The 17015-nt window shown below is 40.9% G+C and overlaps 1 protein-coding gene and 3 long non-coding RNA genes across 20 annotated transcripts; 2 read left to right on the top strand and 2 right to left on the bottom strand.

Moving 5' to 3' along the window:
• The first annotated feature begins 729 nt into the window (after window positions 1-729).
• Window positions 730-5437, top strand: LOC309712331 (uncharacterized protein). 8 transcript variants are annotated; one of them, XM_082543048.1, is made up of 3 exons: window positions 730-920; window positions 3924-3968; window positions 4061-5437. In XM_082543048.1, the coding sequence occupies exons 2-3, from the start codon at window positions 3929-3931 to the stop codon at window positions 4801-4803; spliced, it is 783 nt and encodes a 260-aa protein (XP_082399174.1). In that variant the 5' UTR covers window positions 730-920; window positions 3924-3928; the 3' UTR covers window positions 4804-5437. The 8 variants fall into 8 exon arrangements, with proteins under 8 accessions (XP_082399174.1, XP_082399178.1, XP_082399173.1 ...); XM_082543052.1 differs by lacking the exon at window positions 730-920 and adding an exon at window positions 1176-1937; XM_082543047.1 differs by lacking the exon at window positions 730-920 and adding an exon at window positions 1176-1937 and having other exon boundaries at window positions 2484-3968.
• Window positions 5438-5994: 557 nt separating this feature from the next.
• On the bottom strand, window positions 5995-7847 carry LOC309712335. 3 transcript variants are annotated; one of them, XR_014278260.1, is made up of 4 exons: window positions 7758-7847; window positions 7441-7543; window positions 7196-7287; window positions 5995-6028 (listed from the first exon to the last, which is right to left on the bottom strand). It is a non-coding gene; the product is annotated as an uncharacterized lncRNA (long non-coding RNA). The 3 variants fall into 3 exon arrangements; XR_014278261.1 differs by lacking the exon at window positions 5995-6028 and having other exon boundaries at window positions 6641-7287; window positions 7422-7543; XR_014278262.1 differs by lacking the exon at window positions 5995-6028 and having other exon boundaries at window positions 6641-7287.
• Window positions 7848-8416: 569 nt separating this feature from the next.
• On the top strand, window positions 8417-9739 carry LOC309712334. The gene is made up of 3 exons (XR_014278259.1): window positions 8417-8784; window positions 8868-8998; window positions 9493-9739. It is a non-coding gene; the product is annotated as an uncharacterized lncRNA (long non-coding RNA).
• Window positions 9740-13406: 3667 nt separating this feature from the next.
• Window positions 13407-17003, bottom strand: LOC309712842. 8 transcript variants are annotated; one of them, XR_014278408.1, is made up of 4 exons: window positions 16798-17003; window positions 16481-16614; window positions 16236-16327; window positions 13407-15078 (listed from the first exon to the last, which is right to left on the bottom strand). It is a non-coding gene; the product is annotated as an uncharacterized lncRNA (long non-coding RNA). The 8 variants fall into 8 exon arrangements; XR_014278409.1 differs by having other exon boundaries at window positions 16462-16583; XR_014278410.1 differs by having other exon boundaries at window positions 16848-17003.
• Between the last annotated feature and the right edge of the window lie 12 nt (window positions 17004-17015).

Genomic DNA, 17015 nt, shown 5'->3' with positions numbered 1-17015 from the left:
TTTGGAAAATTAAATAATTTGTTATTTTCAATGCATTTGACCATACTTTCTTTAAGACACAATTTGTTTTTTCATTGCCTTGTATAATTTTGTCTGAGGCCAGCAGTCTTCTGCAGTCACAGCCCTCAATGTATAAAGGCTGTTTATTTTATTTGTTTGTTCTGTAAATTGCATTGATGATACTTTGCTTTATTTTTGAACAGTTACGAAGAACAGTATGAGAAAAGTATTCATGGTTTTAGAAAGTCTGATTAATCCAGCAGACTTGTTGAAAATTATATCAAAAGTGTATTTTGCCTCTGTGAAGCAGTAATCCTGTGGGAGTCTCCAGAAAGGGGAAAATACAACAAGCTATAATGCTATTGATCCAGAATCCAGTCTGATCTTTAATAAATATGAACACTTTGTGGTTTGAGCTGTCAGATATTCCACTTATTTCATCTTTAATCCCATGTCTTATGCATATAGGTAAAGTCCATAGTGTGGATGAGTATTGTAAGACGAGTGTCCTTCTCAGTGTGGAGGGCTCCATCAAGAAACTTCTCTACATGCTACGTGCTACATAACTATGTTTTGTCTCTTGATGAGACTCTGGGATATGAGAGGGGAGAGATGATCAACTGTGTTTCATACTGTGCAGGCAAAGGCAAAAGTTTGCACAGAATTGTAAATGAAAAGAAGCTTTTTCTTTCCCATCACCATATTCCTGAATGTTTCCAAATGCATAGGTTAAAAAAAAAAAACTCGTTGCTTTTTTAAAAATTCTGCAACACTCAGAAATCCTAGCAGCTGGCACCACCAATGGACGCATAGCAATGTGGAGGATGGTGGTGCAGTCGGGTAGCAGTAGAGGTGACACTAAGCCCCAGTGGAAACTGCAGACACCAACAGAAATTGGAGGAAATGTCACTCAGCTACAGGTAATGTCTTGACCAGCATTAGTACATTACTTTCGTTTGGTTTAATTACACTTTTATTTTAACTGGAGATTGACAGTAACAACACTGTTTTTCTTTGAGCCAAAATTTCATTGAAGGAAATTTCAATGCAGCTTTGATGCTGGATGGAGACAGCAACGCATTTTAAAACCCTGACTTGGACTGTGGGAATCAAGTCTTTACAATACGCACACAAACACACACACACACACACACACACACACACACACACACACACACACACACACACACCAGCCTGACCAATAAGAGCCAAGAGTTGCAGTGATAGGCAGGCTGAACCAGCAAATAGCCAGAAACAACTGGTCAGTGCAGCACCGCCTCAGGTACCACATACAGATTTTAACTGGCTTCTGACTTTGTGTGGTGTGGAGTATGCTAGATTTTATATAAATATGGATGAGATTAGCTGGGGATGAACAAAATCTCCTTCAGCAACTATTAAATAGCCAGAAGGGGCCAGACAGTCAATATATTAATTCAGCGTTCCTACAGAACAGACCGTAAAGCATTCCCAAAAAGTCAAAACAATTATTTTAGCAGCTGATTTCTGTACTTAAAAAAACCCCAAACAAACATTTATTATAGCTCTATTATGTAGGTAATGTAGGAGACGTGGACACAAATACACAGAGGGTTAACGAGGGAAGTGGGAGCACACGGGGAACACAGGCGACACTGATAATCATAACGAGACACGGCAGGAGTAACACAACACTGACGGGAGACTATCAAAGTAAAACAGGAAGCACACAGAGACGCAGACCAGATTGGAAGAGAACACAGACATAGCGGGCTGGGAAAACATGGAATAAAACACAAGGAGGAGAAACGAGGCATGGGGGCTGGCAGATACACAGAGGGGGCACACAGGGGGTAAAGTCACGAGGGGAAATCAAATAAGCAACATCTTAACAGAACAACCGAGGGACCCTAAAGCTGACATCAAACAACAACAATACAAGACACACAAAAAACCAGGTAGAAGTCCCAGGACCATGACATGCAGGTGGTTACATATGGTTAAAATGATTCAAATGCACTAAGTATGCATGTTTTTCATATCAATATAGTCCATAACTTGATTACTGTCTGTAGCTCACATGATTAAACACTTTAGTTACATAAAACATGTGAGTTTAGATTTTATCTACTGTATAGCCTGTATAGTAAATTAATATGTAGCCCAATAAGTATAAAATCCAGAAAGCTACACAACATGGGGCGGTTCATTTACAAACACAGTTCTAACTTGAGTTTCACACAGTTTTTATTAGAAAACAATCAAATTGTTAAATGCTTCAAGTACACAAAATGTCAGAAATCTGCACCGTCATGAACAGAAATTTAAACCTAATTTTTCGTGATTTGTTGATTAACCCTCCGAGGTCTAAATCCCACGTTGTGCACATCAACATCACAGATTTGTACAAATAAAATTTATAACAAAGACATGTTAAATATTAAGCACTGGAAACAGCTTGTTGTTTTGTTGCCATAGCGTTTTGTTTTGTCTCCATTTAAAAGATATCAAAATCTGAGCAAACAACTTGATGTCAAAAGAATCTCTGCACATTCCGCAGTCTTTGCTGCTAAAGTGACATCACAGCATTTAAGCATGTTTGAATGAAAACATCAGCATATGAACACAAAACTGAAGAGACACTGCAACCGAATGAAAGCAGACCACTATTTAGTGACATTTGGACGTTTCCCTGAGGATTAACTGCTGTGTAATCTACCAAGAACTAAAGTAAGCTCAAATTTCAGTTTATAAACTCAAGATCATTTACTTAAATATATAAAGCCTGATTTCCCTGCTTGCCAGGACAGTATTTATGTACTTTACATTGTGCAAGACTAGACTATATTTTCCATCATAGAGAGGATGATGTGGATCTATTATTCAGGAAAACAAATGAAGACTTAACTATTTGTCAGCTGATGTAATATTTGACAAATGATACATAAATTAGAAAATGTTCTTAATCATATCTTAGAGTGACAGAAGCTCTTTTTAACACGATTATTTCTCAGATTATTTTGTTCATTTAGGAAAATAGAGAAGACGTAAGTTTTGTTCTCAAACAAACTATTAGAATTTCTGAGAAACTGAGCCTACGTGCACATGTACACGGCTATTTTTGAAAGCGCAGCTTTGTCTCTGCATTTGGGCCTTTCGTCCACACCTAAACAGCAGATTGAGTCACTGAAAGGTGAGATTTTTAAAAAGGACGTTTTTGTGTTTAGGTGTGGACGAGGAAAACGGACATTTACTCAGGCAATGTCAAAAGTGTGCGCCGCTGTTGAAGTCACGCTGTGGCCACGTTATTGTTTACATGAGATCAATTTCTACAATGGCAGATGTAGACAACATACTGTGTCTGTTAATCTTAGTATCTGCAGTTTTTACACGCTTACATCAGACGTGGATTCTACATTCAACACAGACGCTCTCCCAACCCAAATCCTGACGTCGGTTTGGAATAAATGTAATTTTAAAAAATGACATTTATGTATGCTGTATGCATTTAGTCCATTCCAAAGTTGTGAGTCTGTCTTTAGTTATTAACATTTGAAACGATGAAGGCACGTGAAAGTAACACAAAATTAGCTGCTTTTCCAGAAAAAGACAAAAACTTCTCAGAAGTACGTAAGGTTTTATGAGGTTTTCCCACCCAGGCTTCTAGACTTCTGATTGGCCAACATTTCTACACGGTTAAGATTTGGCGTGTTCTTGACAGCGTTTCACTTTGTTTTTAGTGTTTAGATGTGGAAGGAGATATTTTTTCAAAACTGCACATGTGGACTGGATTTTTTTTTTTTTAAACGAAAAAGGAAAATTGTCCGTTTTCAAACATAGCCGTGTACGTTTGGACGCAGCCTAAAGTCATCACAAAAAAAGCAAATTCTCTGAACATTCTGGGTTGAGGTTTAGTGATCATTGTTGTTTTGTGTTCCTTGTAGTCAAAATGAGTGCAAGTGGAGACGGACCACAAAATAACCAAAACGGTAAGCACATGTACTCAGTCTTGAAATTGATGAAAAACAGATTTTCAGCAGATAGTTATGGATGTTAATTAAAAGATTTAATGATCTTGCAGGCCAACAGGTTAACCCACGAATGTTGGCAAATGGAGATCAGGAACCTGCTAATGGCTTCCTGAACGATCTGTATCTCGCTCTCTGTGATTGTTGTTGCTTTCTACATGAGCTAATAGCTTCAGTACTGGCACAATATGACAATTACCTTTATGGGGACGAAGACGATGACGACGACGACGACGACGATGACGACGACGACGACGACGATGACGACGACAACGACGATGACGGCGACGACGATGACGGCGACAACGATGACGACGACGACGATGACGGCGGCGACGGCGACGGCAACGATGACGATGACGACGACGACGACGACGACAACGATGTTCAAAATATTCATGTGAGGGACAATAATGCCAATGGTGACAACGATGAACAGCACGGGGATCACAATGATGTGGTTGTGATCATTTTCAATGTTGGTGGCATTGAAAATGAGGAGGCATTTGAAGGCCGCATGGATGGTCGCCAGTACATCCCAGAAGAGGACCCTCAGCCAGGTGTTTCCAGGAAGAGGTCTAGAGAGAGGGATGAAGAAGATTTAGGAGCAAACAAAAGAATGAGATGGAGCGATGATGACTCTGAAGTATTTGAAGATGCGCACGAAGAGCTTGAACACGAAACTGGAGGCTCGAGGAAGCGTTCCCGAGAGGATTTTGAGCAAGAAGAGGAATACTTGCCTGTGTGCAAACTTCAGAGGTGTTCAATTGAGTCGACCAGCAGCAATGAAGACTAAGACTACTTCGACGGGTTTTTTCAGTATCCTTTCAGTAATCTGATGGCCTACTCAGGTGATCCTGAATCCTCTATGCTGCAATAAGCTGGGCATACACTGTGCTGCGATTTTTCAGTCGCGTTATTCGGCTCCTGATCAAACTGTAGGATTGACTCGCAGGGGTGAGAAGTTTGATCAAGGCCAAACTCGGGACGATCCCCAAAACGATCGCACGACTGAAAAATCGGCTCAAAATGGGCCAAAAATCGCACAGTGTATGCCCAGCATTAGGCTGCCGGGGGATTCCCATGATGCACTGGGTGTTTCTTCTTCACCCACTATGTTTAATAGACCTCTGCACTGAATGGTACTTGTTATTAACCTCTGTCTCTGTTCCATGTCTTTATACTATTTTCCTTGCCCCTCCCCAACCGGTCGCAGCAGATGGCCGCCCCTCCCTGAGCCTGGTTCTGCTGGAGGTTTCTTCCTGTTAAAAGGGAGTTTTTCCTTCCCACTGTCGCCAAAGTGCTTGCTCATAGGGGGTCATATGATTGTTGGGGTTTTCTTTGTAAGTATATCTTACAATATAAAGCGCCTTCAGGTGACTGTTGCTGTCATTTGGCGCTCTTTAAATAAAATTGAATTGAAAATTAAATAGATGTCACTGTGATGATTTCTTCCCTGCGTAGAAAGCTTAGACCCAAATGCAGATTCAATGCACATGGTTAAACTATTTATGAGACTTTAGAGAGGGAATGGAGAACGTGGCTCGAGCTAGGAGTGTCAGCAGACAGCAGGAACCAGAGGAAAAGCTATCGAGAGACTGAACACCTGGCTCCTGATGGGAACAATCCAACGGGAATTCTGCAACAGAGGGAGAAGAAGTTGCTGGACGGGTAAGGGAGTTTGAGGGTAGGATGAGTATGTTGGCAGAGGAGACCTAAACACAGGGAAAACAAGGTTAAACACAGGGAAGGAGCACGCCAGAACTGGAGCAGAGGGGAAGCCTAGTTACCACTGGAGATGGCAGAACAAACTGGCGAGGAGTAGCAGGCAGCGCTGGTTTAAGAAGCCCTCCTGCTGATTGTTTGCAGATGAGGCCCAGGTGAGATGCTGGAAACTCCACCTCTGAAGTGTGGACACAGTATCCCCATTCCAAGTGGAAAAGCCCCTCAGACACTTCCATGGTGCATGACAAGGATGAGAAAGCATTCATGGTCCATCCATCCCTCCGTCAGCGTAATGCCTAAAAGTTTATTCAGATGTAAATGTATTACATTTTTAAATAAAGATCATCAGTGTTTTTAATGACGCTGCAGTTCATTCATGTGTCTCTATTGGACAGTGTTGTAGAAGTTACAGAAGACAGGAATCAGTTCCAGCTTGGCCTGACATTTGATCACTAGTGATGTGTGATACCACTGATTTCCTTTCCGATCCCATACCAAGTAAAATTCAGGGTGGTATCGACGATACTGCTCCGATACTTTGTACAAAAACTTTACTCTTTTATTGTATCTCAAATTATAGCGTCATAATCATTACAGGACATCAGATTACTTGTTCTTATCACTTAATAATGCAGAATTCATCATATAGAAATCAAAAACCTGAAGTTGTGCACTATGTGAACACCTTGCCTGCCTGCAGCACTAAAGGACTCCCTGAGAGACGTCTGTCTCACCCTAGCAGCACCCGTCCTTCTCCTCCTCTTCAGTTTGCCTCAACATAAGCTCGTCATATTCTGTGATATGATTTACTTTGAGGTGTTTGACAAGGTTAGTGGTGTTGCCACAACACCTCACTTTCTTGCCACATGTATCGCAAACCACGTCAGGGCTGTTTGTGGATGTAAAATACGTGCGCACATGACTCCAGTTACGCTCAGCCATTGTTGTGAGTGCGCACGCCACAGGCTGCCACACATTTATACAGCCGTATTTCACACATGACTATAAAAGGCGGAAGAGGGAGTAGTTCTTTCCAATGTAGACAATCTGAATGATAGTTTCTTTCCACTGTGTTCCTGTTAATGAAAAACTACAATTTACCCCAAAATGATTCAAATATCGATATTTTAATGTGGAAACCTTCTGTTTCCACATCTGGACTTTCTGTTGCTGCCCACGCGGGTGAAACTTTCTTTGAAGTGGCTCATTGAAGTTGTAATTGATAATCAATTCCCACACAATGTGAGAATCCAATCAATTTGTTTATCAGGGGAAAGGTGTGATTTCTTAGGACACTGGAGCCTAACATTAACTGGTTTAAAATTAGCTTATTTCCATAAGAAGAAAAACATACTGAGAAAGAGATCACCAAAATATACATGTACAAATGTGAAATAGTCATATGTAGTGTGAAAGAGCTATTTGACATCTTTAAATTCAAAGTAATGTATAAATCCACTTACATAAAACATGAAAAGGCGGCGCAGCGATGCCCATCTCAGCCAGTGTATGATGGTGGGGCAAGATGGCAGCTTCCACAACATGACGCCAGCTCCTATGTATTTTTAGTAGATAAATGATACGTTTATGTATCAATTTGTTGGAAGATGTAATTACACCTTAATTATGTAATTAGAAGCAAAAATGATTTTTTTTAATCAAATCACCTCAAAAAATTACTGTACTTACTTTCTAAATCATTCTTTACCTCTGAAAGGGGTGGCTGTGGCTCAGGAGGTGGAGCAGGTCATCTACTAATCAGATGGTTTTTGGATCGATCCCTGGCTGCTCCAGACTGCATGCTAACTGTCCTTGGGCAAGACATTAACCCCAAGTCACTCTCTGATGCATTCATCAGAGTATGAATGTGTGTGAATGTTAGGTAGAAAGCACAGAAAAAGGGCTTCTATGAACAGGTGTGAATGAGGCAACCTGTATAGAGCGCTTTGAATGTTCAGGTAGAGTAGAAAAGCACTGTAAAAATTTCTCTGTGTTGATTTCTTTTGGACCTCAAACATTACTCACCTTGTTGCAGGTTTCTTTATTAATGCTGAAAACCCAGAATGGAAACTGACCTTACTGCTTCCTTCCTTTCCAAACTATTGCGGCTCCTCCAACCAACGGCCGCGGCAGGCTAAACATGAGGACACAGATGACGTGCAACAGTAAACACATGAGATACACCTCTGTACTATTTGCTACTTTTATTCCACATACAACTGTCCACTGTACAAATCGGCACACGGCCTCAAACCATTAAACAAATGCACAGACTGCACAAATAACTGCACCATTTACTATGCCAAATTTCAACATTGGCCTATTGCATAACTTAGTGCAGAAGTATACATAAACCAAAAGATGCATCAAAATGATTCAAGCTGCGCTCAAGCTGCAGTCAACAGAAGGTTTCGCCTCATGCTCACCCTACCTTTCTGCTCATTAACATCAGGTGCCGTGAACAGGTGAGTGCAACCACATTTATCACACCCATTAAATCCTTTTATCTCATTGTGTTTGAATAATTGTAATTCCTTCTACTGGGATCTCAGCCAGAAGTCCATCTTTCACCTCCAGCTCATTTAAATCTCAGCTGCCAGACTTATAACAAATTCAAAGAAATAAATCATCATTCTCCTCCTCACAACCTTTTGGGTATACGATACATGGGTACAAGCCTTGTTACAGATTTGGTCACTTTTTATGAACCAAGTCACTGCCTGCATTCTGCACATCAGACACTCTTAGCTGTCTGTGCAGCCTGGCTCAATGCAAAAAGAAAACAAACCGTTTCGTGTTTTAACTCTTTGAACTTTTCTTTTGTGTTTTTAACTAAGATTTTATTGTGTTCTTTAACACACTTTGTAACTGTTTTGAAAGTGCTAGGCAAATTAACTGTTAACTATTACTGTTATTATTGTTATTGACAGTCTGGAGCTTTGGCAGTATGGAAGGTGGATGCGAGAGGGAGACTTCATGGAAACCACCTTGTAAAACATGAATACAAGAAACCTTTAACTTGCTGCATCTTCAGACCGTCCACACCTGGAGAGTAAGCAGCCTTCGAAGTCCCATATCAAGTGGAAGAGTATGACATTTTTTTAATCAAATACTATTTTTTGTATTTTATTATAGTGATGTGGCAATGCTAGCTCGAGCATCTGTGAGAGGAGATGAGCGTGCGCTGGACAAGTTTAGCTGGAAGGGGGCACCTCTGAAGATGGGGCCACAGGAGGGACTTGGATTCTTTATCTGCACTGCAGATGGTAGGAGTTTGTGATTCCTGTTGGAGTTTGGAAAATTAAATCATTTGTTATTTTCAATGCATTTGACCATACTTTCTTTAAGACACAATTTGTTTTTTCATTGCCTTGTATAATTTTGTCTGAGGCCAGCAGTCTTCTGCAGTCACAGCCCTCAATGTATAAAGGCTGTTTATTTTATTTGTTTGTTCTGTAAATTGCATTGATGATACTTTGCTTTATTTTTGAACAGTTACGAAGAACAGTATGAGAAAAGTGTTCATGGTTTTAGAAAGTCTGATTAATCCAGCAGACTTGTTGAAAATTATATCAAAAGTGTATTTTGCCTCTGTGAAGCAGTAATGCTGTGGGAGTCTCCAGAAAGGGGAAAATACAACAAGCTATAATGCTATTGATCCAGAATCCAGTCTGATCTTTAATAAATATGAACACTTTGTGGTTTGAGCTGTCAGATATTCCACTTATTTCATCTTTAATCCCATGTCTTATGCATATAGGTAAAGTCCATAGTGTGGATGAGTATTGTAAGACGAGTGTCCTTCTCAGTGTGGAGGGCTCCATCAAGAAACTTCTCTACATGCTACGTGCTACATAACTATGTTTTGTCTCTTGATGAGACTCTGGGATATGAGAGGGGAGAGATGATCAACTGTGTTTCATACTGTGCAGGCAAAGGCAAAAGTTTGCACAGAATTGTAAATGAAAAGAAGCTTTTTCTTTCCCATCACCATATTCCTGAATGTTTGCAAATGCATAGGTTAAAAAAAAAAAAACTCATTGCTTTTTTAAAAATTCTGCAACACTCAGAAATCCTAGCAGCTGGCACCACCAATGGACGCATAGCAATGTGGAGGATGGTGGTGCAGTCGGGTAGCAGTAGAGGTGACACTAAGCCCCAGTGGAAACTGCAGACACCAACAGAAATTGGAGGAAATGTCACTCAGCTACAGGTAATGTCTTGACCAGCATTAGTACATTACTTTCGTTTGGTTTAATTACACTTTTATTTTAACTGGAGATTGACAGTAACAACACTGTTTTTCTTTGAGCCAAAATTTCATTGAAGGAAATTTCAATGCAGCTTTGATGCTGGATGGAGACAGCAACGCATTTTAAAACCCTGACTTGGACTGTGGGAATCAAGTCTTTACAATACGCACACACACACACACACACACACACACACACACACACACACACACACCAGCCTGACCAATAAGAGCCAAGAGTTGCAGTGATAGGCAGGCTGAACCAGCAAATAGCCAGAAACAACTGGTCAGTGCAGCACCGCCTCAGGTACCACATACAGATTTTAACTGGCTTCTGACTTTGTGTGGTGTGGAGTATGCTAGATTTTATATAAATATGGATGAGATTAGCTGGGGATGAACAAAATCTCCTTCAGCAACTATTAAATAGCCAGAAGGGGCCAGACAGTCAATATATTAATTCAGCGTTCCTACAGAACAGACCGTAAAGCATTCCCAAAAAGTCAAAACAATAATTTTAGCAGCTGATTTCTGTACTTAAAAAAACCCCAAACAAACATTTATTATAGCTCTATTATGTAGGTAATGTAGGAGACGTGGACACAAATACACAGAGGGTTAACGAGGGAAGTGGGAGCACACGGGGAACACAGGCGACACTGATAATCATAACGAGACACGGCAGGAGTAACACAACACTGACGGGAGACTATCAAAGTAAAACAGGAAGCACACAGAGACGCAGACCAGATTGGAAGAGAACACAGACATAGCGGGCTGGGAAAACATGGAATAAAACACAAGGAGGAGAAACGAGGCATGGGGGCTGGCAGATACACAGAGGGGGCACACAGGGGGTAAAGTCACGAGGGGAAATCAAATAAGCAACATCTTAACAGAACAACCGAGGGACCCTAAAGCTGACATCAAACAACAACAATACAAGACACACAAAAAACCAGGTAGAAGTCCCAGGACCATGACATGCAGGTGGTTACATATGGTTAAAATGATTCAAATGCACTAAGTATGCATGTTTTTCATATCAATATAGTCCATAACTTGATTACTGTCTGTAGCCCACATGATTAAACACTTTAGTTACATAAAACATGTGAGTTTAGATTTTATCTACTGTATAGCCTGTATAGTAAATTAATATGTAGCCCAATAAGTATAAAATCCAGAAAGCTACACAACATGGGGCGGTTCATTTACAAACACAGTTCTAACTTGAGTTTCACACAGTTTTTATTAGAAAACAATCAAATTGTTAAATGCTTCAAGTACACAAAATGTCAGAAATCTGCACCGTCATGAACAGAAATTTAAACCTAATTTTTCGTGATTTGTTGATTAACCCTCCGAGGTCTAAATCCCACGTTGTGCACATCAACATCACAGATTTGTACAAATAAAATTTATAACAAAGACATGTTAAATATTAAGCACTGGAAACAGCTTGTTGTTTTGTTGCCATAGCGTTTTGTTTTGTCTCCATTTAAAAGATATCAAAATCTGAGCAAACAACTTGATGTCAAAAGAATCTCTGCACATTCCGCAGTCTTTGCTGCTAAAGTGACATCACAGCATTTAAGCATGTTTGAATGAAAACATCAGCATATGAACACAAAACTGAAGAGACACTGCAACCGAATGAAAGCAGACCACTATTTAGTGACATTTGGACGTTTCCCTGAGGATTAACTGCTGTGTAATCTACCAAGAACTAAAGTAAGCTCAAATTTCAGTTTATAAACTCAAGATCATTTACTTAAATATATAAAGCCTGATTTCCCTGCTTGCCAGGACAGTATTTATGTACTTTACATTGTGCAAGACTAGACTATATTTTCCATCATAGAGAGGATGATGTGGATCTATTATTCAGGAAAACAAATGAAGACTTAACTATTTGTCAGCTGATGTAATATTTGACAAATGATACATAAATTAGAAAATGTTCTTAATCATATCTTAGAGTGACAGAAGCTCTTTTTAACACGATTATTTCTCAGATTATTTTGTTCATTTAGGAAAATAGAGAAGACGTAAGTTTTGTTCTCAAACAAACTATTAGAATTTCTGAGAAACTGAGCCTACGTGCACATGTACACGGCTATTTTTGAAAGCGCAGCTTTGTCTCTGCATTTGGGCCTTTCGTCCACACCTAAACAGCAGATTGAGTCACTGAAAGGTGAGATTTTTAAAAAGCACGTTTTTGTGTTCAGGTGTGGACGAGGAAAACGGACATTTACTCAGGCAATGTCAAAAGTGTGCGCCGCTGTTGAAGTCACGCTGTGGCCACGTTATTGTTTACATGAGATCAATTTCTACAATGGCAGATGTAGACAACATACTGTGTCTGTTAATCTTAGTATCTGCAGTTTTTACACGCTTACATCAGACGTGGATTCTACATTCAACACAGACGCTCTCCCAACCCAAATCCTGACGTCGGTTTGGAAGAAATGTAATTTAAAAAAATGACATTTATGTATGCTGTATGCATTTAGTCCATTCCAAAGTTGTGAGTCTGTCTTTAGTTATTAACATTTGAAACGATGAAGGCACGTGAAAGTGACACAAAATTAGCTGCTTTTCCAGAAAAAGACAAAAACTTCTCAGAAGTACGTAAGGTTTTATGAGGTTTTCCCACCCAGGCTTCTAGACTTCTGATTGGCCAACATTTCTACACGGTTAAGATTTGGCGTGTTCTTGACAGCGTTTCACTTTGTTTTTAGTGTTTAGATGTGGAAGGAGATATTTTTTCAAAACTGCACATGTGGACTGGATTTTTTTTTTTTTAAACGAAAAAGGAAAATTGTCCGTTTTCAAACATAGCCGTGTACGTTTGGACGCAGCCTAAAGTCATCACAAAAAAAGCAAATTCTCTGAACATTCTGGGTTGAGGTTTAGTGATCATTGTTGTTTTGTGTTCCTTGTAGTCAAAATGAGTGCAAGTGGAGACGGACCACAAAATAACCAAAACGGTAAGCACATGTACTCAGTCTTGAAATTGATGAAAAACAGATTTTCAGCAGATAGTTATGGATGTTAATTAAAAGATTTAATGATCTTGCAGGCCAACAGGTTAACCCACGAATGTTGGCAAATGGAGATCAGGAACCTGCTAATGGCTTCCTGAACGATCTGTATCTCGCTCTCTGTGATTGTTGTTGCTTTCTACATGAGCTAATAGCTTCAGTACTGGCACAATATGACAATTACCTTTATGGGGACGAAGACGATGACGACGACGACGACGACGATGACGACGACGACGACGACGATGACGACGACAACGACGATGACGGCGACGACGATGACGGCGACAACGATGACGGCGACAACGATGACGACGACGACGATGACGACGACGACGATGACGGCGGCGACGGCGATGGCAACGATGACGATGACAACGACGACGACGACGACGACGACAACGATGTTCAAAATATTCATGTGAGGGACAATAATGCCAATGGTGACAACGATGAACAGCACGGGGATCACAATGATGTGGTTGTGATCATTTTCAATGTTGGTGGCATTGAAAATGAGGAGGCATTTGAAGGCCGCATGGATGGTCGCCAGTACATCCCAGAAGAGGACCCTCAGCCAGGTGTTTCCAGGAAGAGGTCTAGAGAGAGGGATGAAGAAGATTTAGGAGCAAACAAAAGAATGAGATGGAGCGATGATGACTCTGAAGTATTTGAAGATGCGCACGAAGAGCTTGAACACGAAACTGGAGGCTCGAGGAAGCGTTCCCGAGAGGATTTTGAGCAAGAAGAGGAATACTTGCCTGTGTGCAAACTTCAGAGGTGTTCAATTGAGTCGACCAGCAGCAATGAAGACTAAGACTACTTCGACGGGTTTTTTCAGTATCCTTTCAGTAATCTGATGGCCTACTCAGGTGATCCTGAATCCTCTATGCTGCAATAAGCTGGGCATACACTGTGCTGCGATTTTTCAGTCGCGTTATTCGGCTCCTGATCAAACTGTAGGATTGACTCGCAGGGGTGAGAAGTTTGATCAAGGCCAAACTCGGGACGATCCCCAAAACGATCGCACGACTGAAAAATCGGCTCAAAATGGGCCAAAAATCGCACAGTGTATGCCCAGCATTAGGCTGCCGGGGGATTCCCATGATGCACTGGGTGTTTCTTCTTCACCCACTATGTTTAATAGACCTCTCTGCACTGAATGGTACTTGTTATTAACCTCTGTCTCTGTTCCATGTCTTTATACTATTTTCCTTGCCCCTCCCCAACCGGTCGCAGCAGATGGCCGCCCCTCCCTGAGCCTGGTTCTGCTGGAGGTTTCTTCCTGTTAAAAGGGAGTTTTTCCTTCCCACTGTCGCCAAAGTGCTTGCTCATAGGGGGTCATATGATTGTTGGGGTTTTCTTTGTAAGTATATCTTACAATATAAAGCGCCTTCAGGTGACTGTTGCTGTCATTTGGCGCTCTTTAAATAAAATTGAATTGAAAATTAAATAGATGTCACTGTGATGATTTCTTCCCTGCATAGAAAGCTTAGACCCAAATGCAGATTCAATGCACATGGTTAAACTATTTATGAGACTTTAGAGAGGGAATGGAGAACGTGGCTCGAGCTAGGAGTGTCAGCAGACAGCAGGAACCAGAGGAAAAGCTATCGAGAGACTGAACACCTGGCTCCTGATGGGAACAATCCAACGGGAATTCTGCAACAGAGGGAGAAGAAGTTGCTGGACGGGTAAGGGAGTTTGAGGGTAGGATGAGTACGTTGGCAGAGGAGACCTAAACACAGGGAAAACAAGGTTAAACACAGGGAAGGAGCACGCCAGAACTGGAGCAGAGGGGAAGCCTAGTTACCACTGGAGATGGCAGAACAAACTGGCGAGGAGTAGCAGGCAGCGCTGGTTTAAGAAGCCCTCCTGCTGATTGTTTGCAGATGAGGCCCAGGTGAGATGCTGGAAACTCCACCTCTGAAGTGTGGACACAGTATCCCCATTCCAAGTGGAAAAGCCCCTCAGACACTTCCATGGTGCATGACAAGAAGGATGAGAAAGCATTCATGGTCCATCCATCCGTCCGTCAGCGTAATGCCTAAAAGTTTATTCAGATGTAAATGTATTACATTTTTAAATAAAGATCATCAGTGTTTTTAATGACGCTGCATTTCATTCATGTGTCTCTATTGGACAGTGTTGTAGAAGTTACAGAAGACAGGAATCAGTTCCAGCTTGGCCTGACATTTGATCACTAGTGATGTGTGATACCACTGATTTCCTTTCCGATCCCATACCAAGTAAAATTCAGGGTGGTATCGACGATACTGCTCCGATACTTTGTACAAAAACTTTACTCTTTTATTGTATCTCAAATTATAGCGTCATAATCATTACAGGACATCAGATTACTTGTTCTTATCACTTAATAATGCAGAATTCATCATATAGAAATCAAAAACCTGAAGTTGTGCACTATGTGAACACCTTGCCTGCCTGCAGCACTAAAGGACTCCCTGAGAGACGTCTGTCTCACCCTAGCAGCACCCGTCCTTCTCCTCCTCTTCAGTTTGCCTCAACATAAGCTCGTCATATTCTGTGATATGATTTACTTTGAGGTGTTTGACAAGGTTAGTGGTGTTGCCACAACACCTCACTTTCTTGCCACATGTATCGCAAACCACGTCTGGGCTGTTTGTGGATGTAAAACATGACTCCAGTTACGCTCAGCCATTGTTGTGAGTGCGCACGCCACAGGCTGCCACACATTTATACAGCCGTATTTCACACATGACTATAAAAGGCGGAAGAGGGAGTAGTTCTTTCCAATGTAGACAATCTGAATGATAGTTTCTTTCCACTGTGTTCCTGTTAATGAAAAACTACAATTTACCCCAAAATGATTCAAATATCGATATTTTAATGTGGAAACCTTCTGTTTCCACATCTGGACTTTCTGTTGCTGCCCACGCGGGTGAAACTTTCTTTGAAGTGGCTCATTGAAGTTGTAATTGATAATCAATTCCCACACAATGAGAGAATCCAATCAATTTGTTTATCAGGGGAAAGGTGTGATTTCTTAGGACACTGGAGCCTAACATTAGCTGGTTTAAAATTAGCTTATTTCCATAAGAAGAAAAACATACTGAGAAAGAGATCACCAAAATATACATGTACAAATGTGAAATAGTCATATGTAGTGTGAAAGAGCTATTTGACATCTTTAAATTCAAAGTAATGTATAAATCCACTTACATAAAACATGAAAAGGCGGCGCAGCGATGCCCATCTCAGCCAGTGTATGATGGTGGGGCAAGATGGCAGCTTCCACAACATGACGCCAGCTCCTATGTATTTTTAGTAGATAAATGATACGTTTATGTATCAATTTGTTGGAAGATGTAATTACACCTTAATTATGTAATTAGAAGCAAAAATGATTTTTTTTAATCAAATCACCTCAAAAAATTACTGTACTTACTTTCTAAATCATTCTTTACCTCTGAAAGGGGTGGCTGTGGCTCAGGAGGTGGAGCAGGTCATCTACTAATCAGATGGTTTTTGGGTCGATCCCTGGCTGCTCCAGACTGCATGCTAACTGTCCTTGGGCAAGACATTAACCCCAAGTCACTCTCTGATGCATTCATCAGAGTATGAATGTGTGTGAATGTTAGGTAGAAAGCACAGAAAAAGGGCTTCTATGAACAGGTGTGAATGAGGCAACCTGTATAGAGCGCTTTGAATGTTCAGGTAGAGTAGAAAAGCACTGTAAAAATTTCTCTGTGTTGATTTCTTTTGGACCTCAAACATTACTCACCTTGTTGCAGGTTTCTTTATTAATGCTGAAAACCCAGAATGGAAACTGACCTTACTGCTTCCTTCCTTTCCAAACTATTGCGGCTCCTCCAACCAACGGCCGCGGCAGGCTAAACATGAGGACACAGATGACGTGCAACAGTAAACACATGAGATACACCTCTGTACTATTTGCTACTTTTATTCCACATACAACTGTCCACTGTACAAATCGGCACA

This window comes from Aulonocara stuartgranti, assembly GCF_965226115.1.
Source record: "Aulonocara stuartgranti genome assembly, chromosome: 8".
NCBI classification, from domain to species: Eukaryota; Metazoa; Chordata; class Actinopteri; order Cichliformes; family Cichlidae; genus Aulonocara; species Aulonocara stuartgranti.
Note: the sequence above shows the minus strand (reverse complement) of the source record. Positions and strands in the feature narration are given on the sequence as shown.

Coding starts and splice junctions, on each gene's coding strand:
- LOC309712331 (XM_082543048.1), top strand. CDS start 3,929: ATGAGTGCAAGTGGAGACGGACCACAAAATAACCAAAACG. Junction 3,969..4,060: donor ACCACAAAATAACCAAAACG/GTAAGCACATGT, acceptor ATGATCTTGCAG/GCCAACAGGTTAACCCACGA.